This window comes from Antechinus flavipes, chromosome 2, assembly GCF_016432865.1.
Source record: "Antechinus flavipes isolate AdamAnt ecotype Samford, QLD, Australia chromosome 2, AdamAnt_v2, whole genome shotgun sequence".
Taxonomy (NCBI): domain Eukaryota; kingdom Metazoa; phylum Chordata; class Mammalia; order Dasyuromorphia; family Dasyuridae; genus Antechinus; species Antechinus flavipes.
The window spans coordinates 675,697,320-675,720,783 of NC_067399.1; the positions used below are offsets into that span (position 1 = coordinate 675,697,320).

Sequence of the window (23,464 nt, forward strand, 5' to 3'; positions counted from 1 at the left end):
CCTCTCCTTTTCCTCACTGACAGGCTGAACCAAAGGAAGAGTTCTCAATCTTCATGTTGCCTTCATATTGCCTCTCAGTGTAACCTTCAAAGTTCAGCTTAAAAAAAAAAAAAGGAAATTTTCTCAAGCAGCAGAAAGGATGCAATTTGAGGCTGACTCACTATCAGCTCCTTGTGGACTAATGTTTGCCAAATGAATTCTCATCCTGTTCATTTTCCTGATGTAATCTCCTAAGTCCCCAACAGCAGGTGAAACAAGCTGGGAGAGGGCTGGGGCAGACCCAGCTAACATGACCACGGTGCTCAGTCACACCATCCAGTCTGGAAGTCACACCTGGGCTTCGTAGGCTCTGCCAGAGCAGGTCTCCGGAGGGTCTGCCTAAGCAGAAAGGCCCGGCCACCAACAGGTAAGTCCAGCACAGTGAGGCCTCGAGGGGCACATCATTAGGGAGGGGGAGAGGGGCTGCAATCTGCATCAGAAGAGGTCTTCAATGTTGGGAAGCCTGGGTTTGTTTCAGCTTCTCATCAGACTAAGTCCTGAGGGCATCCCTGAGCCCAGCCTTTGCCTCCACAGAAATTGTTCAATAAAGATTTGGCTGCGGCCTTTGTTTCGATGTCCCCGTTACGGGACATCCCCACCCTCCCAGCACAGGAGAAGGGCCTGAAGTCCGAAAACCTGCAGTCCCTGCCTCTTCAATTTACTACAGAGTGATGTGACCTCTCTGAGACTCACTGAGAAGGTGAAATGCTTCTGTTTGTACTGAGCACTTTGTAAATCTTGAGAGCTGTTTAAATGGGAGCTGCCCATTTATACACTAGACATGACCGAAAGGTAGTTTACTGTATAAATTAAATGGCAACCTTTACTAGCTATAACTCCAAAACAGTCTAATAAAAAAACAAAAATCTTTTAAAAAAAAATTGAACCTAAAATGAAATTTTGGTCAAGCCACAGTAAAAAGTGTACACCAAATCACACCAAGACACATAATTAAAACGACAGAATTACTCTTTTGCTTTCATATTTTAAATTATTCCACGATTACAGAGATGTTTTAAGGAAAAATATATGTTCATTTCAAATATAAAATATATTTAAAATAATTCTCTGCCGGTCTCTCCAAACCAGCCCCTTGCAGGTCCTGGTGTCTTGCTTCCCCACTGTGAATATTTGGTACGCACAGCCTCTCTTGCCACATTCTTAGGAATGATTTGCCCACACGTCTGTCTCGGTCAGAATGAATCCAACATTTAGACTTTTTCAAAAGGAATACCGGATTTATCCAGAGAAAGATCTCACTTTTTTTGGAAAACCAATGCTGTTACGCTGTTTCCAGATCTCCCTCCAAAGGTAAACGTGGGTGTTGGCAGCTCTTCCAGAATTTCAAATCCTGCAGGACAGAATGAAAGTGCTTCTGTTAGGAATGACTCTTGTCTTGGCAAAGGGGTGTCACATCAGCACTTCATTGACTATTCTTTACAAGGCAAGGTGATTCTGCCCGGGAGGCTGCTGGTGAGCCTTCGCCATACAATCTCCAGGGGCCACCGTGCCCAGTCCTCCAAAACTGTGAGGTGGTCAGAGCAACAGAGGGCAGAGAGTCAGCGGCTGGGTCATCTGTCACGATTCTCACATTTGCCCATCTCCAGCCCCCTCCATTCTAGTGTAACCCAACTCACTTGATCTTTTCCACAGTTTTGAAATACAGAAGGAAAAACAGATTAGAAAACATGTATCATACGGCAGAAATGAAATTTAAATCAGAAAGGATGGGGTCCAAAAGGGCTGAGGAAAGGCTGGAGCACGGCTTGTTTCCTACCACATTCAGGGATTTTTTTCCTCTACCTTCTCCAAGCCAAGCAGCAAACTCATTAATGCCATAAAAGAAGGTACCTAAGGACTACATCCTTAAGGAGATATAGAGGAGTGACCTCTACACGTACATGTACATGACTGGACCTGAAGAAATAACAAAAAGCCCCAGAGAATCAACTAAAAAACTATTCCAAGTAATCCCTAATGAGCAAAATTACAAAGCACTTTCCACAGAAACAAAGTCAGATCTAAACAATTGGAAAAATACCAAATGCTCTTGGATTGGGCGAGCAAATATAATAAAGATGACAATATTACCTAAACTAATCTATTTAATTTAGCGCTATGCCAATCAGACTCCCAAGAAAATATTTTAATGACTTAGAAAAATAACAAAATTCATTTAGAAGAACAAAAGGTCAAGAATTTCAAAGGAATTAATGTAGAGAAAAGCAAATGAAGGTGGCCTAGCTTTTCCAGATTTAAAACTATATTATAAAGCAGCAGTCATCAAAACCATTTGGTATTGGCTAAGAAATAGAGAAGTTGATCAGTGGAATAGGTTAGGTTCACAGAACAAAATAGTCAATGACTATAACAATCTAGTATTTGATATACCTAAAGGCCCCACCTTTTGGCATAAGAATTCACTGTCTGACAAAAACTGCTGGGATAACTGCAAATTAGTATGGCAAAAACTAGGCATTGACCTACATCTAACACCATATACCAAGATAAGGTCATAATGGGTTCATGATCTAGACATAAAGAATGAGATTATAAATAATTTAGAAAAACATACGATAGTTTACCTCTCAGATCTATGGAGGAGGGAGGAATTTGTGACCAAAGGAGAACTGAAGATCATTATTCATCATAAAATGAATAATTTTGATTATATTAAGTTAAAAAGTTTTTGTACAAACAAAACTAATGCAAACTAGAAGGGAAGCAATAAACTAGGAAAACATTTTTACATTCAAGGGTTCTAATATAGGCCTCATTTCTAAATTATATAGAGAATGGACTCAAATTAACAAGAATTGAAGCCATTCTCCAATTGATAAATGGTCAAAGGATATGAACGGACAATTCTCAGACGAAGAAATTAAAACTATTTGTAGCCATATGAAAATATGCTCCAAGTCATTATTAATCTGAGAAATGCAAATTAAGACAACTCTGAGATACCACTACACACCTGTCAGATTGGCTAGAATGACAGGGAAAGAAAATGACAAATGTTGGAGGGGATGCGGGAAAATTGGGACACTGATGCACTGTTGGTGGAATTGTGAACGATCCAGCCATTCTGGAGAGCGATTTGGAAGTAGGCTCAAAAAGTTATCAAATTGTGCATATCCTTTGACCCAGCAGTGTTTCTACTGGGCTTATATCCCAAAGAGAGCACAAAGGAGAGAAAGGGACCCACATGTGAAAAACTGTTTATGGCAACCCTGTTTGTTGTGGCAAGGAACTGGAAACTGAGCAGATGCCAATAAATTGGGGAATGGCTGAATAAATTGTGGTATATGAATGTGATGGAATATTATTGTTCTGTAAGAAACGATCAACAGGATGACTTCAGAGAGACCTGAACTGATGCTGAATGAAATGAGCAGAACCAGGAGATCATTGTACACGGCAACAACAATACTATATGAGGATCAATTCTGATGGAAGTGGATATCTTCAGCAATGCAAGGATTTAAACCAGTTCCAATTGTTAAGTGATGAAGAGAGCCACCTGCACCCAGAGAGAGGCCTCTGGGAACTGAGTATGGACCACAACATAGCATTCTCACTTTCTCTGTTGTTATTTACTTGCATTGTGTTTTCTTTCTCATTTTTTTCCTTCCTTCTTGATCCAATTTTTCTTGTGCAGCAAGATAACTGTAGAAATTTGTATACATATAGTGGATTTGACAGGTATTTTAACATATTTAACATATTGCACTACCTGCCGGCTAGGGGAGGGAGTGGGGGGAATGAGAGGAAAATTTGGAACAAAAGGTTTATGCAAGGGTCAATGTTGAAAAATTACCCGTGCATATGTTTTGTGAACGAAAAGCTTTAATTAAAAAAAAAATCTGACTGACAAAAAAATAAAATAAAATAAAAATAACCAAAAGGATGATTTTGGAGAAGTCTGAGAAAACCCGATGCAAAGCGGGATGAGCAAAATCAGGGGAAAAATTCGCAATTATGACAACACTGCAAAAACAAACCACTCTGCAAGCCTTAAGGACGCTGATCATCACCTTAAGTATGCACGTGCATGAACATACCCCACGTGTGCACACATACCACTGCTAACCAGGCACAAGGGACTGTTACGAAGAATCACTTCAGGCAAAATGGCTGCAGATCTGCTGCCCTGAAAGGCTAAGAGGCTGCAGGATGAAGATGATGAGAGATGAGAGTCTGCCATTCCAGCACTGCAAAGCACCTTCGCCCTGAGCTACTCCAACGACAGGAGCCCATCCTGCCAGGAGGGTCAAGGGCCGAAGGACTCGGCATTGCAGGGAGGTGCCAGCGAGGTGCCGGGCACAGTGCCGCTGAGCAGACAAATGCAAACCAGGCGTTTCGGAGAGGCCTCGAACCCTGGAAGCAAGAGAAGGGATTCCTACAGATGGGGGCGCCCAGAGAGCACGCCAAGCACAGGGACTTTGGGAAGCTGAGGGTGACCCTGGGAAGGGGATCACTCAAGACAAGGAGACCAAACAGACTGTTCCAGGAGGCCGGGCCAGGGGGGATGGGAGCCTGAGCCAAGTGCTGGTGGGTGAGCAAAGGAAAGGAAAACAGGGGAAACAAACAAAAACAAAAACAGGTAAGAGACACCAATCAGTGGGTCATCTAATGATAAAAGAGCTGATCATAATAACAGCTAACATTTGTAGAGTATCTACCATGTGCCAGACACTATCCCCAGCTTGATCCTAATAACCCTGTGACACTGATGCTATTCTTGGCCCCACTTTACAGATAAGAACACTGAGGCAAACAAAGGTTTAACTGACCCACTCGGGATCACACAGTCAGATCTTCCTGAATCCAGGCCTTATTAAGTGTCTACTGCATGCCAGGCTGGGCTAAGCCTGTGATGAGAAATGGACATAGAAAAGTGATATGAGAAAAATCTTCCATTTCCTTCTAAATCGACAATCTGGGCAATGTTAAATGAGTCCTATTGCTCTATAAATACTGAGAACCAAGTAAGACCCAGACTCCTGACTGGCAGCTGGAAAAATCTCCCCAAGCTCACAACTCCATGACATCTAGGGGTCAGTGGAGATTTGTAGCACAAAATGTTCCCATATTCATTTTCTCCTCTGACCAAGGCAGATTACAGAGCACAGGAGGCTGGATGCTTCAAGCTCTTCAAGCTTCCTGAGAGAATTTCCAAACTCCCCTCTGACTGTTGAGGGCCACCCCCGTCCCAGACACCAGAGCTCCTCCTGACAGCCCCACAGCCTGCCTCCACTCCTCCCTCTTTTGCTCTTAGCCCTTCCCCAACCCAACGGGCTGCCAAGACTTGCCAGCTCCATCTTCTCTCCTTCAGCACTGCCCCAACAGACCCTCCTCATCTCATACCACGCATGACTGCAGGTCTGCTGGGGGTCTGCCTGGCTCTAGACTCTCCCCACTCCAATCCATCCTCCTTTGAAAAAAGATCTTCCTGAAGTCCAAGTCTGAACACCCCTATTCAGGCAACTTTAATGGCTCCCTAGCACCTCTCCTCTCAATCTCCCGTTTGACTTTCAGATCCCTTCCTGACACGGCCATCCCCATCTTCCAGTCTTTTTACTCCTTACTCTTCTTCACATATTCTAGATCTAGTGACGCGGTCGCTACTCTGCTTCTCCCACAAGACACTTCCTCCCCCAACTCCAAACATTTATACTGGACCTCTTCCAGGCCTCCAGTTCTTTCCCCTCTCACCCCCACTTCCTGTCTTCCTTCAAGTCTGAGACAAACTCTCAGCTTCTATAAGAAACCTTTCTTGATCTTCCTCAATTCTAGTGCCTTGAGATTATAGCCAACTTATCCTCCTGTCTCTTACACCTCCTTTATTTGTACCATCACTTAGCACAGTGCTTGGCACATAGGAGACACCTAATAAATGGATGATTATTTGACCTTAACATTTACAAAAAGGCCACGGCCGTCCCTGCCTACGTCTTTGTGCCTCAGGTTAAATGCCGTCCTGTGACTAAGGCACTTGTCGGTTTAACGGATCGGGTCACAGCCCAACACTGTAAGCCCGGAACCACGCTGCACATCAACGAGAAATTTACAAGCTATCAGCAAACAAACCGCTTCCATGATATTAACCTTAGCACGACTACATTTAAAATTGCATATGGACCATTTACCTTCACTGAACTCCTTGAGCAGCTCATCCTTGGTCCAGTTACAAGATGTTATGAGAAAGAAGCCTTTATCTTGCAATGCCCTGAAGAGCGATTTCACATACTGCTTCCTCTTCTCAAGTGCACCGTCAGGATTCAGGCTTATGGCATCGAAGGTTCCTTTGTCAATGCAAATATGAAATCCAGATAGTTTGGGAGAAGGATTCAAAAAGTCTTCCACCTAAATTAGAAACAGATATTTGTGTATTAAATTAGCTCAAATCTTTCTTGGACTTAAGAGAAACCAACCACATAGAATACTATGGAAATAATGATCAATTAATCCTCATTACATTTTACTTTTATAAAACACTTTGTTTTATAATGCTAAATGCTAAAGACTCCTTTCAAATACTAAACAGCTTTTAAAAGACTGAATTAACTACCACAAGCTAGACAACTAAAGAAGATTCATGCTGTTTCCACTGAATTGTAAACCTCCACCAAGTTGAGAAGATACAACCAGAAAAATTCAAGTCAGCAGCCCTGATGGTAAAGTAAATTATGTGGAGAGACCACAAGCTTAGACTACTAAAAGCAGGCTGTGCTTAAATAGGCTTACTTTTCAAAATGAAAAATAACATGATTGTTTGTGACCTTGAGCAAGTCACTTAACCCCAACTGCTTCAGCAAAAAAAAAAAAAGAAAAAAAAAAGAAAAAGAAAAATAACATGATTAAGCCATAAAACAGAAGCCTAAGGCTAAAATTCCCAAGTTCCAATTTTGGTTCATAATGCAACAGTAGATATGGGAAAACAAAAACTTCCTTGGTTTCCTTTAACCAATTATAGCAATAGTTACTGCTTACAAGATTTAAAAAAGTAAATGAACAAATGTAAACTACATAAAGCAGCATTTTGTTTTTTAGAATTCAAGCTAAGAAACACATTTCTCATTCATTTTGGGGGATACTTTGTTAATCTATATTAAGAACATTTGCTTTTAGCAAAAGAGGACATCCAAGGTCCCAACCAGATGTCAACTTTAATCTATGACTCAATGAAATGGGTTCTAATAATAGCTCTGCTCATCATGGCTTCTGGTGCACTTACTTGTCCTGAGCCTCATTTCCCTCCACTCTGAGCCTCTAGCTATAAATCCTATAGTACTAAGTAGATCTTACCACTGGTGTAGATAATAAAAATAATGTTTTAAAGTAGATTTAAAGGTTGGTGATTACACTTTGCAACAAGAAAATTTCTTCATTTTGAAATGCAACCATTTAAAAGTCAATGTTAGTCAACTCCATTCTTTATATAAAATGGATAAAGTAATCCTGCATAGATAAATACTCATATCATTTAAATTTGGCTTTGGAATGTGTTACTGTAATCACATTTAAAAATAATGCGTTTGCTTTTTTGGTAGCAAAAGAGCTACAAATAAAGTGGTCCAAATGTGATCCACATCATCTGGGGAATGAATTAATATATGAATAAAAGAGAATACTTCTGTGCAATTAAAGAAAGATGATTGAAGACTTCAAAAAATACAGAAAAGACTTCTATGAACTGATGCAGCAATGTGTGCAACACTAGGAAAACGATGTATAAAATGACAATTTAAAAAACATAAAAAGGCAGTCAAGTTCAGAATTGACTCAATCCTGTCTCTGCTCAGATATGGGCTTCGTGTCGGTGGTTTTGACCCATTAGGTTACCAGGGCACATGTAATGAATTGAGGGAAGGAAATACACATATCAGGAAATGATGGGGGTAAAAACTAAAAGTTACTAATAAACCTTTTTTTAGGAATGTATCCAGAAATCTGGCAACTTAGAATACTTGAAATAAAATCACTAACTAACAAGCACAGAAATGATCAAGAAAGAATAGTAAAGATACTCAGCTTCCCTGGCCAGAGGTAGAAAAATTATGTCAAAGACCTCAAGATTCCATGAAGTTTATTCTGTAAGTTTCTGACTTTGTCCTCTTTCAGCTTTGCAGCCTGAACTATATAATTTACTTATACTTTTTCCAAAAGGACAAACACTTTCCTCCAAACTATATTCTTGCTGCAATGTGCACATTCATTTCAAATCACATCATTTGTTACTGATTCTGAAATAGCGGCATGTACATTAAAAAAAATACATTATATGAAAAAAAGGGACTAATGAATATATAAATGACTTCCTTAAAAAAAAAAAAGATAAAATTACCTGTAACTTAATGTTAGATAAACCTTCCTTTTCTATTATTCTTCCAGAAAGTTGTATTGCCAAAGGAGAGTAATCAATTCCAGTAATATCAGAGTATCCCAATTTTGCCTAAAGATAAAGAAAAATTAACAATTTATTCTGTATAATACATATTATTTAGCCTAAATACTCTACATTCTTTTAGGGATTTTTTTTTTTTTTTAGAAAATAGAGCCATCAAGTAACATGAATCTATTGGATATTACAGTATTAAAATATTTTGAATAGGAGACAAAAATTTAAGCCTGAATATCATCATAATTCATTCCCTTTAACATAATTTGGTTTCTTCTTTAAAAGAAATTATATTCTCTCAAACACTCTAAAATAATGAGAAAAGGTATTTTCTCATAAAATCAGCAGCTTCAAATGCTGATACTGATATTCATCTTTTCACAATCAAAAATATGTCACAAAACTGACTCCACGAAATGATTTGAACAAATTCAAATGAAACTTCATAAGTAACTATTTTTATGCACCTTGGTCTTCAAAGGCCTTTCACATATAACAAACTGGTAAGCTGGGTAGGACAATGTTTTTAGTGCCTTTGACAGACATAGTCTCTTACCCATGGCTCCAAGCAGCTTTAGCAAGCACAGTGGCCACAGCCCAAACTATCCTCAACCAGGTTCAAGAGAACTGACAGGCTTCAAACCCATCGGTGAATTAATGGGGCCTTCGCCACATTTACCCCAAACGTGGAAAGACTTTCCCAAGGAATGGGCCACAAAGGGGGATGAAGCAGGTGCTTGGTCAGACAGCAAAGCCGCCAAGGTCGGACGCTGCATCCAGGAACACCGCCAGTCATCTTGATGACCTCTGACCTGCCACTGGGCTTCCATGATTCTGGAGGAGAGAGTGAGGCTGACGACTTTGTGCAATTCTGCTTCACTTTAATCTAATTCACGAGCAAGGCAGGACGTCACCTCCCCATGTCACTGGTCCTCAACAACAAAGGTCCAAGACAGTGGACAGGTGAGTGGGATGCCCCAGGGCTGGGGGCTGACAAGTGGGCAGAGCCATCTCTAAACAGTCCTATCTCAGAAACAAAGCAGACCTCTGGAGAGGAGTCCTCTCCAGGCCAGCTGCCTTTCCGATCCTTGGGCAGCCGGTCTAAATCAGGGGCTCTTAACCTGCTTCTCAAGCAGTCAAGTTTCTTTTCACACTCTTTCATGATAATTTTTTTTGCAATTTTTATGAGATCTCAGGGAAATACCACCTATCATCCTAGAAGGCAATGCTCAAATTAGGGACATGTCTGTCAGATGGTCTGGCTCCTTTAAGGTGACAAAGATCAGATACCAGGAAATGGGACAAAAGGAGAGTGTTTTCCTCAGCCCTAAACTTCAACCAGCTTCTCCACGGGTCACTCAGCTGTTATAATAGATGTGGCAGCAGCTTTCTGCTTAAAAAAAATTAAAAATGGCACTTTCTCCACCTTGCCACTCGCTTCCTTCTCCTGAAGGACTCCTCCTGGGGGACCTGAGGCCAGCTAGAGTCTCAGTTATACCTAGTTTAAATATGTATCTGTGAAAAAAAAAAAGTTAGGCTCCTGACACTGATGAGATGAGTGAACAATAAAGTTTAATAAAAGCAAGATGGTACTGCATTAGACACAGATGTTAATATTCCAGTTCTCTTAAAGACCATTTAAAGGTTTCACTATTGCAAAGACATAAAAAACTACCAACCAGTTCAACCAGAAACATCCCATTTCCAGTTCCAATGTCAAGCACTGAAGCATCCAATGGGATCTTGCATTTTTCCATCCATTTGATTAATCGATTCATACTTTCTTCTCCAAACCTTTCAAAAAAGATTCAAGTAATAAAAATCAAGAGAATCTGTAACAATGGTAACTAAATTTTACCTAATGGGCTTAAAAACACATTTACAATTAGGATTTCTTTTCATTCAAACTGTTGGCATAACCATTACAACTCAAACTTTGCTCTCTTTGTGATGTGAGAGCACGCACTCTGAAGGATAAGAGGGGGGACTAGGCAGACTCTATAATTACAACAATTAGTGTTTTCTAGGTCACTGATATTTTTACAATTTGGGAGTTGATTCGCATTGAAGAATGAATAAGTACCAGATGGCAATAATTTAAAATCACTCAAGACAAAGTCAAACCTGAGATTTTAAAACAAATCACAAAGTCCATTACTCTTTCAGAACCCCCAAGGACTTCAAAAAACTATCATTATTGTAAGTAATAATTAAGAGATTAGAGAAACACAAAGTTAGAAGGGACTTTGGAGACCATATGGCCTAACCCACACCTAACATCACTGTAAAGACAAACAACTTTTAAAGACTTAGGAACTCTGATCACAATTCCCAACCACAATTCTAAAGGTCTCATCATGAAGCATGCTGCCCACCTACTAAGATAAAGAGGTTGATTTTAAAGAGTGCAGATTGACACATATTTGGGAGGGGAGTGATCAAGGAGGTGATTGGTTTCTTTGACATATGAAAGTGTGTGTGTGTGTGTGTGTGTGTGTGTGTGTGTGTGTGTGAGAGAGAGAGAGAGAGAGAGAGAGAGAGACAGAGAGAGACAGAGACAGAGAGACAAAGACAGAAAGAGAAGAAAGACAGGGAGAGAGAGAAAAAGAGAAAGAGACAGTGACAGAGACAGAAGAGAACCACAGAGACAGAAACAGAAAAAGAAAAACAATGGAAGTTTTATTTTTCTTCTCAATGGGGGAGATGGGAAGAAGAAACAGCAGATTTTCGTTGATTGAAAAAATAAAACTTATTATCAATAAAGGAAAAAGCTGAGGGCTAGAATTATATGTCAAGTGAGAATGTCAATTCAATTTATAAACCTTAGAGTCTTATTGTTAATTCATATTGTTAGGATCCAGCTAAAACTTACATGGCTGGATGGCTCTGGTTAATGTTAATATTGAAGACAATGGGCTAATTAAGACAATATTACATGGGAAAAGACAAGCCCACAAAGGTGATCCTCTAATCTTCATCAACAGACCTCCCCGTGCTCCCACCCCCCACTACACTCCAGATCCACCAGGAGTTGTCTGAATCTGCTGCTCTAATTTCTCTGATGCTCTTCACTTTGCTCTCTGAGGCCAAAAGCAACAAATCGAACCCTTCCTATACTCTGAAAGAGCCATCACATATACACTAAATCTTTTCTTCTTCAGGCAAATTCTCTTAGGCATGATCTGGAGACCTTTCATCACACGGGCTCCCCACCTCTGGACACATCTCAAATAATCCACATTGCACACAATAAGCTCTTTGGGTCCCACTCTTGTACTTGTAAGCCGAGAACCCAGCTAACAATTCCAGGCACCACAGAAATGTTTTTGATTGAGTTTTGATATATGGGCCAGATGAAGCTCAGAACTGAACCTAAGCTTCCATATGTGGGCTCAATTGTACAGTGGGCCTATCAGCTTCCTAATCCAAATCTCACTGTCAGATATTTTTCTGATGAATTATCACCTATATGACACTTGAGAAGGTATCTATAGAACCAAAAGGCAAGATTTTACAGTAATTCCCAGTGGGTCTCAATAGATTGTTTTAGGTTCTGCATTCTAGTCTATGAAGATATTCTTGGCTATTGACTGTCATCCAAAGCATCAGATATCCTTCACAGCTTTGTGTCAGCTGCCAATGTGTTAAGAACATCATCCCATCTCTGCCAGGGAGTCTTCATCTGGGGTCTCATCTTGTTTTTTAAAAAATATTTTTACAAATGTTATTTGATATAACTATCTTCTAATATTATGTATTTTATTTTGCGAGCTGAAAACCATTATGCTGGGAAGGAATCCACAGCCTTCCCAAGACAGCCCGGGAGGGGTCCACAATACTTAAAATGTGAAGAACTCCTGACCATGCCTTTATCCAAGAAAACTGATAAAAATGATAACAGCACCAAAGACAGATAGATCTATAAGGCACTGCATGAGGGACTTCACAAACTGACAGTGAATCCAATAATGCTTCCTCTTTGGGTTCTAAATCTATTTAAATTGGCCACTGAAATAGTTATCAAAACACTATTAACAAGACAATCTCAGACAAAGAAATTCAAACTATTTTTAGCCATATGAAAAGATACTTCAAGTCATTATTAATCAGAGAAATGCAAATTAAGACAACTCTGAGATACCATTACATACCTACCAGATTGGCTAGGATAACAGGGAAAGATAATGCGGAATGTTGGAGGGGATGGGGGAAAACTGGGACACTGATGCATTATTGGTAGAACAGTGAACTAATCCAGCCATTCTGGAGAGCAATTTGGAACTATGCTCAAAAAGTTATCAAACTGTGTATTCCCTTTGATCCAGCAATGTTACTACTGGGCTTATATCCTAAAGAGATTTTAAAGAAGGGAAAGGGTTCTGTATGTGCAAGAATGTTTATGGCAGCCCTCTTTGTAGTGGCCAGAAACCGGAAATTGAGTAGATGCCCATCAATTGGAGAATGGCTGAATAAATTGTGGTATATGAATATTATGGAATATTTTTGCAAGAAATGACCAACAGGATGATTTCAGAAAGGCCTGGAGAGACTTACATGAACTGATGCTGAGTGAAATGAGCAGGACCAGAAGATCATTATATACTTCAACAATACTATATGATGATCAATTCTGATGGACGTGACCCTCTTCAACAATGAGATGAACCAAATCAGTTCCAATAGAGAAGTAAGGAACTGAACCAGCTACACCCAGCGAAAGAACTCTGGGAGATGACTATGAACCACTACATAGAATTCCCAATTCCTCTATTTTGTCCACCTGCATTTTTGATTTCCTTCACAGGCTAATTGTACACTATTTCAAAGTCCGATTCTTTTTGTACAGCAAAATAACTGTATGGACATGTATACATATATTGTATTTAATTTATACTTTAACATATTTAACATGTATTGGTCAACCTGCCATCTGGGGGAGGGGGTAAAGGGAAGGAGGGAAAAAGTTGGAACAAAAGGATTTGCAACTGTCAATGCTGAAAAATTACCCATGCATATAACTTGTAAATAAAAAACTATAATATAAAAAAAATAGAATATGGGGAAAAAACCCCTACCGTTTACAAGAAGTTGCTGGACCCCAGATTAAGAACTTCTGACTTAAACGAACCATCTGACCTATACCTCTCTAACTCATCCACACAAAGCAGGAATTATGTTAGCAAATGTTTTGCTGTATTCTAGGCAAACTATATATCTAGTATACTCCTATTCAACTATATTAGGAATCACCAGGGAAATAAGGTTAATTTGGAAAGGCCTTCTTGTATTTAGTTTTTTCATTTGGTGACAAGTGTACCCACCTGAGCAGAACTAGTAGAACAGCGTATACAGTAACAGCAACACTGTGCAAGGATCAGCTCTGACAGGCTTAGCTCTTCTCAGCAAGACAATGATCCAAGACAGTTTCAAAAGACTCACGATAGAAAATGCCATGCACATCCATGGAGTCTGAACATAGATTGAAGTATACTACTATTTTCACGTTTTAACATTTTTTTCCTTTCTCATGGTTTTTCCCTTTTGTTTTGATTCTACCTTCACAACAGGACTAATATAGAAATAGATTTAATATGATTTTACATATATAATCTATATCAGATTGCTTGCTATCTTAGGAAGAGGGGAGGGGAGAGGAAAGGAGAAAAAATGGAAATCAAAATCTTATAAAAGTAAAATCTGAAGACTACTTTTACGTGTAATTGGAAAAAAATAAAATACTGTTAAGTGGGGAACAAAACTAAAACAAAACACTAAGCATACATATGACATAGTCAGCTGGTCTTAGTAAGGGAAGCCAATTCCTTTTGCCCCTTATTCCATCCAGGAATGCCAGTTCTCCTGGGACATACCTTTCTAACTATACACTTTGGGGTCATCACTGATCTCCACTCTGGAATTTCTAGGTTTCAACTGGTCATAAGACAAGGCATTCTTTTTCACTCTCTCCTTCTGGAGCCTTGTTTTAAAATCTTTTGACCTTTGATTGGTTACGGCCTTGTTTCTGGGATGATCCCTTAGCAGACACCCTGAGCTTACAGGTTATTCACGGAACAACCAAGACATATCTTATATGGGATGAAACCCATTCAGGAATATGTGAAGAATATTGCCAAGAAAGCAAAAACTTGACAGATACAGGTCACTTACAAATTTTACTGGCAAGAATTTCTCCCAACTAGGGAATTTTGCCTTGGTAGTGACATCACAGGGAAGTGACTCAGGACCAATGAAGGGTCAGTTTGAGGCCTTAATCAGCTATCCCAATATAGGATGGGAGCCTCCATCAGGGTCTACTGATCCTGTGGAGTGTCCAGCTAGCTTTCTGTGGCCAACACTTCCTTCCAAAGACATTTGGTAAGTACCCCTTCGTAACCCACCTGCAGCTTTTGCCAAGAATTCAAATCAAACTCATTGGCATAATAATAAGCAGATTCCACTCTTTTCTTTTTGGAATCAAGACCTGGATCTTGTCCAGTTTGGTATAACGTTTCCCATTCTCCATCATCTTCTAAAGATCTGGGACATAGGCTCTACAGCCACAGCCATTGGTTCCTTCCCTGCTGTCAGTCCCTATCTTGGGCACCTCTGGTAACCATTTTTCTTCTGTTCTTTCCAATTGAACAATCATTCTTTTTGGCCAACAAAACAGAAGCAAAGTGAGTTGGCTAATTCTACTTTTCTATCTTCTTTTCAGCATTCATTACCAATCTTAATCCTCTTTCTTCTCTCCAAAAAACTCCATCCTGCCTTTAGCATTCCTTGCTAGCAAAGGCAGCTCATTCTGAGCTTTTGCCCCACTGATAAGCACTCTTACAGGACTGTTCCTGTCTTACTTGTCTGGGCCTTTAAGTGCTATAAATAGTTCTTTAAAATCTCAGTTGGCTGGAGAGTTTCCTATGCAACCACATCATTTTCATTAAAGTATTTTTCTTCCTTTCTTAACTGCTTGTCTACACCTTAACATTTTCTAAAAAGTTCCTATTCTTCAAGTCAGGTTTCTGCAATAGAATTTTAGTTCAGAAGATCCAACTGACTATTTTCCAAACCTTCCAAACCTTCCTAAAATCTACATTCCCTGTCAGGCTATGTCCAGGATGTCCTCACTTTCTCTCTACCAAATTTTAAGATGAAGTACTTAGTCATTTCCCCAATAAATGTACCTCAATTCTATTTTGGCAATCAGCACTTCCTTGGTGGAAAGAAATCTAGTTAGAGTAACAGTTCCCTTTATTACTTCCTCTTCTTCTTGAAGGATTTAATTATTATCAAGCTGAGTCAAGAAATAATGAGTTGTTCCTCTTTTCAGAGGCCCAAGAGAGCTCATCTCCCTCATGACTATTGTAATTCTCCCAGGCCCTCCTCCACGGCCCCCTGACACTGAGGTGGTCTGCAGTAAGTGCCAGTCCCAAAGTCTGTCTCTGACTCTCTGGTTAGTAATCCCCCCCACACACACTCCTGGATTTCTTCAGGACGATACCCTGTTAACATGTGTTCAGGACCAACCACAGGACTGCGGATGAAGCCGGCCCTGCACTCCCTGACGGGGAGATGACAACCTTAGGGTGCGGGAGATGACATAAATTCATGCTGCACGTGGCCAAGGCAGGAGTTGGTTTTACTTGAGGGCATGTATTTGTTACAAGCATATTTTCTTTTTAGATTTACAGTCCCATCTGTGGAGCCAACATAACAAAATAAATGATGATGGAAAGAGCCCAGGAGCTGAAAGGTCAGGAAAGGCTGGAATATTTTGAGTCCTGTCTAAAGAGACTGGAAAGGTGGGGAGGGCCGGGCTATAAAGGACTTCAAATGCCAGAGTTGTTTGTATTTAATCTACCAACTGATCCACAAGCAGCTCTTGGGTACATGCTGACCATGAAAGGCCAAAATCAAACCAGACCTTGCCCTCAAGAGGTTTCCACACATAACCTGATGTCCGAGAGGAAAATACTGGTCACTGAGCAACTGGGGAAGACTTGGTGGGAAAGGAACCGGCAGTTTGTGAGCAGAGAAGGAGGCAGGACCCAAGTGGGCTTTGGGAACGGAACCTGGAAGGGCCCCAGGAGGACACCTCATTGCTTCTCTGCCACCCAAAGCCTACAAATCCAGGATTCCTTGACAGACACAATCTCTTGAGACAATGGTTCATTTTTCACTTTAAAACAAGATGATTGGAGATGTATTTTTAAAGACACATGCTCTGGGTCATGGAACTTAAAAACCTTTCAAAACTCACCATATTTCTCCTGAATCTCCGGACTCCTGAAAAGCCCGCAACTCCGCTCATACACGGCATCCCAACTGCACAGAAAGACAGCACAAGGCGATTCTGAATCATAATGTCCCCTAATATCCCTAAGATAACCGGGAAGGGCCGGCTCACTCTCCGAGAGCCTCCGCAGGAAGGAAATGCGGGGGCAGCCTTCGGCACCCAGGTGTTGTGGATTGGGAATGAGATAAGCTGGAGGCAGAGGGGAGAGGTCCCACAAGGCAACTGGGTCGGGCCGCTCTGGGCTGGATCTCCGAGTATTCCGCCAGACCGCGAAACTCACTAAACCACGCCGGCCCAGCCTCTGGGGAGCTCAGAGTCGGAGGGCTGCCCCGCTAGGAAGCCGGGCGAGGACGGGACACCCGGGGGAGGAGGACCCCAAGGCCCCCGCAGCGGCCCGACCTCAGGGGCTCCGAGGGGGCACAGCGGACCCAAAGGGTAAGTGTGGGCAAAACCACTAGAGGCCCGCCCGAGAGGCTGCCCCGCCCCCTCCCACCCCGGGAGACCTCCCCGCCTACCCTCAGACCCCTCAGAAAGAAATGGGAGTCGGGGGATAGTCAGTAAAAGAGAGGAGTGACTCTTCGTATGAGATGACGGAACCGAAACGAACCGAAGGACGGGGAAATAAAAGGAGGAGGGGGGGAGTAAGGACGGGGGTCTTTATAGCCCACTCCCCATCCCCGCAGGGGCCCCGGGGGAGCTGCACTTACTGTTCTCGGGTCCCCAGGGCTGAGGGTGCGAAACCTCCTTCTTCCTCCTCTTCCTTCTTCTCCTTTACTTTTTCCTCCTCTTCCATGGTTCCAAGTATGACAGTCCTGTGTCGGCAGCTGGGGGCCGCCATTAAGAGGGCGGGGCCTTCCGGGCCGCGCCTGCGCACTAGAGTATTTGTAGTCTCTCTAGGCTGCTCCGAGCCGCTCTGGGCCCCGGGAGGTTTCCCTCTCTACTGCTCCGGGCCCAGGACAGTGACGTCAGCCTGTCTCTCTCTATTTCTCTTTCTCTCTGTCACGCTGTCTCTTTCCCCTCCCTCTGAGCCCATCGCCCATCATCTTTAGTCAGGCCCCTCCCCCCGCTGGTCCGTGTTTCTGGGGCTCTCGCTCCCCCGCCCCCCCCCACCCCGAGGGCAGCGGCTATTTGTCTCCCCAGGCCGGCCGCTGCCCTGCCACCCCCAGGCCGGACGCTGCCCTGCCACCCCCAGGCCGGCGCTGCCCTGCCACCCCCCAGGCCGGACGCTGCCCTGCCACCCCCAGGCCGGACGCTGCCCTGCCACCCCCCAGGCCGGACGCTGCCCTGCCACCCCCAGGCCCGACTCTGCCCTGCCACCCCCAGGCCGGACGCTGCCCTGCCACCCCCCAGGCCGGACGCTGCCCTGCCACCCCCAGGCCGGACGCTGCCCTGCCACCCCCAGGCCGGACGCTGCCCTGCCACCCCCAGGCCGGCCGCTGCCCTGCCACCCCCAGGCCGGACGCTGCCCTGCCACCCCCAGGCCGGCCGCTGCCCTGCCACCCCCAGGCCGGCCGCTGCCCTGCCACCCCCAGGCCGGACGCTGCCCTGCCACCCCCAGGCCGGACGCTGCCCTGCCACCCCCAGCCCAGCCGGGCCCGCTTCCATCTTGGCCACATCCTCCCGGGGAGTCTCTGGCCGGGGCGGGCCCACAGGAGGGAACTCCCAGCCCCCTCTGCGCTGGATGGGACCCCTGGCATCCTTCGGGCCACTTGGGCGGGCTCCCCGGTGCCCTTCTAGCCCCGCACTCTGTGAAGTGCCTGAACCCCTTCCGGCTGTGCCTTGTGTTTCCTCGCATCTTGTACTAGAGATAGTGTTGTCCATAGTATATGCATTAAATACTGTATATATACTTATGCTATATTAGATAAATCTAAATGCATATGAAAGGTTTATGGGGTAAGTAATGCGGGGGACTTCCTTATGCACCTCCTATGCTCCCTTCTACTTCAATTAAAATGTAACTTCCAGGAGCTGCTTCCTATCCCCAGGACACGAAGGGTCTCTTCGGGTCCCAGGAGTGCGAGTGGCCCCGAACTGAGGGGGGCCTGGACTTAACTCCCCTCTCTAACGTGAGCTGGGAATGTGGGCCCGGGGAGGACACAGGCCTCTCAGTATCCAGGGCCAGCTTCCCCCACCCTCCGCTCCCCTCCCCCTCTGGCCATCTTCCTCTCACCTGTTCCACTCCACTTAGAGCAGCCCCTTCCCTCGGCTCCTCCAGACTCCTGGTCCCTATGGCTCCCTTCTGCCCCACATCGCCCCCCTCTCCCCCCCAATGACTGGCCCTACACACCAGCCCGTGTCCGTGTAGCCGTCTCCACAGCTGGCTCCCTGCTCCCCCCTCCCCACCCCCTTGGTCATCACGCCCCTGCATTGATCATCTTTTCCAATTAGAATTGGATCTCCTTGAAGGCAGTTTAAAAAAAAAAATCTCCAGCACTTTGAATGAATGCGCTGCTCTTTGGGCAGCGAGTTAAAGCAGTGGATAAAGTGCAGACCATGGAGTGGGGAACATCTGAACACAAACCCAGCCTCGGGTACTTAGTAGCAGTGTGATCCTGAGCAAATTCAACCATGTTTGCCTCAGTTTCTCATCTGTAAAATGGGAAGGAAAGGGTAAACTGCTCTAGGATCTTTGCCAGGAAAACCCCAAATGGGGTCACAGAGAGTGGGACATGATTGAAAGGCCTAAAAAAGAAAAGCATTTGGCAAATATTTTTGATAGGCAAAGCAATGTTCTAAGTGTTCACATTTATATAAAGTCACCTGTTCTCGCGGAGTTTACATTCTTTTGTTGTTGTTTTTTGTTCATTTGTTTATTTTAACACATACAGCTTTATGAATTATGTTGGAAAAGAAAAATCAGAGCAAAAGGAAAAACCATGGAAGAGATTTTTAAAAAGCAGAAAAAAGAAGTGAACATAGATGTATTGATTTACATTCAATCTCCATAGTTTTTTTCTTTTCTTTTTCTTTCTTTTCTTTTTTTTTTTTTTTTTTTTTTTTTTTTTTTTTGGATGCAGATGGTATTTTCTATCCCGTCTATTTAGATTGCTTTGGCTCACAAACTGCTGAGAAGAACCAAGTTTGTCATAGTTGATCACTGCACAATCTTGCTGTTACGGTGTGCAATGTTTTCCTGGTTCTGCTTGTTTCCCTTGGCATCAGTTCATGTAAATCTTTCCAGGCCTTTCGAAAGCCAGCTTGTTCATCATTTTTTCTAGAACAATAATATTCCATCACCTTTATGCACCACAACTTATTCAGCCATTCTCCAACTGATGGGCAGCCACTCATTTTCCAGTTCTTTGCTACCACAAAAAGAGCTGAGGGAGCTTACATTCTAATGGGGGAGGTGTCGATTGCAAATCACATGGAAAGGTCCCTTGGCACAGCAGCCAATGATTCCAAGAGTCCTCCTTAATAAGCTGGGGCTTCGCGGGAGGATGGCCATCTATCAAGTGCCAGAGAGGTCCATACACAACATCCATCTGACTTTGATCCTGTCACTCATGAGAGCTTGTAGGAAAAAATTACATCAAAATTCAGTGGCCCAGAGAAATTCATCAGTATTATATGGCAATTTCATGACAGCATGTTTGCCCAGGTTCTGGATAATGGCTGACACTCTTGTACTTTCCCAGTCATCAACAGAGTGAAGCAGGATTGTGTACGATTGCTCTCATGCATTTTGTCTGTCTGTCTATCCATCCATTTATTTATTGCGAGGCAATGAGGGTTGTGACCTGCCCAGAGTCACATAGCTAGGAAGTATAAAATGTCTGGGGCCAGGATTTGAACCGAGGAAGTATTAAATGTCTGGGGCCAGGATTTGAACTCGGATCCTCCTAATTCCAGGGCTGGCCCTTGTAATGTTCTCAGTTGGTTTTCTGGAGGTCTTGGGAGCAGCCTTCCTCTCAGCAGAGTAATCTCCACAAGAATAGCCATGTGTAAAAGTCCAAATTCTTTACTATCTCCTTCACAATCTAGTTTCCTTGCCTGGGGGCCCGCTAGCTTTCTTAGAGGCCTTCTGGAGTCTTTGTTTAGCCCTTCTGAGGCCATCTCTGGCTCTGACAGGCCTTGGTCTCAGTGAGGAAAGTGAAGGCGGCCAGGCCAGCCACGGTGGGGCGAGAGGCAGTGAATGAATCTGGCACCGAGTTTCCGGGCTTGTGCTTCAGCCTCCAGTCTGCTTGTCTTCTAGGGCTCTGAGTCTGAGTCCCAGCTTATATGTTTGAGTATAAATCAATCATTATAGCACTAGGAAACCATTATTTGTTGTAAGATTAAATCAATCATACTGAATTTAGAGAACTACTGATCCCCATGCTCAACTAGATAGCCATTGTCTTTATCAATTAACTTAACACCTTGTAAGAATCCTCGTTTCAGAGTTCTGGCCCATAACAGGTGCTCTAGCCATTGCACCATCTAGCTGCTCTATTGCCGTGCCGAATATTGTCAGATACCTTCAATGAGGATGGAAACGGCTTCAGGATCAGCTACCACACAAATGGTCAAGAGGTAGGAGTGAATTGATGGATGCAGAATCTCCACGACCTTCCTTTTTCCTAGTCTACTGCCAAAGTGACCCTGGCTCGTCTTACTCCACCCCCTAGTCCCTCCTACAATTCTCTGTCTACACCAATTATCAAACCAGCACAGGATAGTGGGAAGGACCATTTTCCAAGTATATGCTTATATAATATTGTCCAATAAGTAATTAGCCTTAGGTGCTCAGTTGTCCAGACTTCAGTGCATGAACTCAAGAGTTTCAGCCCTCTACACATGAGCATCAGTACCAGAAACCCCTCACTCCCCAGGTGACCCTAGAACACTAAAGAGAGTAAGAGTAATTGTCCCCTGGGAACATGACCTCCAGACTCAACTGGAAGCTGTAGAGAAGTAGGCTATTAGTATGAAAAAGATGAATAAGTATGAACTAGGCTGCTGATGGTTGTCCTTCATGCTTAGAAGGGACCAAATAATATATATCTCTGTGTCCGAGTGAAGAGACTGTGTCTGACTGTCACTGATCAGACCAATATGAGCTCAGAAGATTCTACCACAAGTCAGGCACAAAGTCCATAGAACTGCAAACTAAACAATAATAGTTACTTAGACTCAAAGGTGATTAAATGCCAAGATTCAAAGAGCAGCCAATCATTGTTGAGGAGACTAATGACATCATGAGCATTATGTCTTGAGCATGAATTGGACTTGAGCGAGATTATCAGCCTTGATGTCTCCTCCAGACTCCTCAAAGTCCAGTGGCAGGACAAAAGTCAAAATGACTGACTATAGCCCAGGATGCAGTGGCTTTCCTAAATTAAGAAATTTCCCAGATCTCCCTCTGTCTGGGGCGACACCCATTCAGTGACTGCGGGCTAGATAGGAACTGAGATAGCACATGGTCCAACTTACCATCCCATTTTTTTTTTTTTTTAATCACTGACTGGGATAAAGGCCTAGATAGAATCTTAACCAAGTTTGAAAAATGAAACAAAACTAGAAACAAAACAAAGCAGAATATACTCGATGACCTAAGATAGTCATTCAACAATCATGTGTTAAGTGGTGTGTGCGAAGGACACAAAGAAAAAACAAAAATGTGGTCCTTGTCTCAGGGAGCTTACTTCCATCCTAACTTGTAGTTAAGGGAGGAGATGGTAAGAAGATATTAAAGGGCTATAAAACCAATGCATGCCCCTTGACCCACTGCTAGGACTGTAGCCCAAAGATTTCAAAGGAAAAGGACGTACATATACAAAAACATTTGCAGCAGCTCTTTGTGGTGGCAAAGAATTGGAAATGGAGGGGATGCTCATCAGTTGGAGAATGGCTGAACAAGTTATATTTGTGCAAAAATTTTTTAATTTCAAGTAATCAAAATTATCCATTTCATATCCTAAAATCTTCTTTATCTTTTGTTTTGTAATAAAATCTCCTTTTATCCACAGGTCTTATTGGTAACTTTTCTCCATGTTTCCCTCTTTGCTTATATCACCTTGTATGTCTAAATCATTTGCCTTATCTTGGTGTATGGCATATGCTTAGTTTCTGCCAGTCTATTTTCTAGTTTTTCCAGCAGTTTTTGTCAAATAGTGAGCTTCCTGCCCATCTACAAAGTTTGGATCTAGATTATTCTGGTCATTTACTTCTGTGTGTTGTATAACTAAGCCTCTTCTTCCCATGGAGATTTTGAATTGCACCTTTGTGACCAGAAGAGGAGGTCAGCAGGGCCACCCTTTGGAAGGAAGGGAAATTGGCTGCTCTGAGAGGAAGTGGGTTCTCCTCCAGTGTTGGTCTTCCTGCAGATACCAGTCAACCTCCTGGAAGGACTCATTAGATTAAGTCCAGGACCAGGTTCAAGTCAAGTTCAAGGAATAATTGGCATTGAGACTGCTAGAAGATGAAGGGCCATGATAGGGAGGAGCATTGATTTTTATCATGGATTGTTGGCTTGTTCATGCAGGTGCCGGCTCGGGAACTAGTCATCCCCGGACTCTCATTGCCAATCCTTTGGGAACACCAAAGGCACATACTCTGTTGCCAAGTTATTCAGCTCTCTTTTGCCTTTAAAGTCAAATACAAGATGCTCTGCTTTAAAAACCCCTTTATAACCTAGTTTTCCATTGTTTTTACCTCTTATTCCTCAGCATATATTCTTCCACTCAGTGATACTGGCCTCCTGGGATAGTCTGTGATGTTTTTTAAAAATAAAATTAATGGGTGAG

The 23,464-nt window shown here is 42.9% G+C and overlaps 1 protein-coding gene across 1 annotated transcript; it reads right to left on the minus strand.

Moving 5' to 3' along the window:
- Window positions 1–990: 990 nt before the first annotated feature.
- On the minus strand, window positions 991–17,868 carry EEF1AKMT2 (EEF1A lysine methyltransferase 2). Its single transcript, XM_051982685.1, is given in 7 exon segments — window positions 991–1,390; window positions 6,189–6,405; window positions 8,387–8,494; window positions 10,120–10,234; window positions 16,698–16,743; window positions 16,746–16,762; window positions 17,441–17,868. Coding segments are annotated over 7 exon segments (729 nt in total). The 5' UTR covers window positions 17,572–17,868; the 3' UTR covers window positions 991–1,295.
- Between the last annotated feature and the right edge of the window lie 5,596 nt (window positions 17,869–23,464).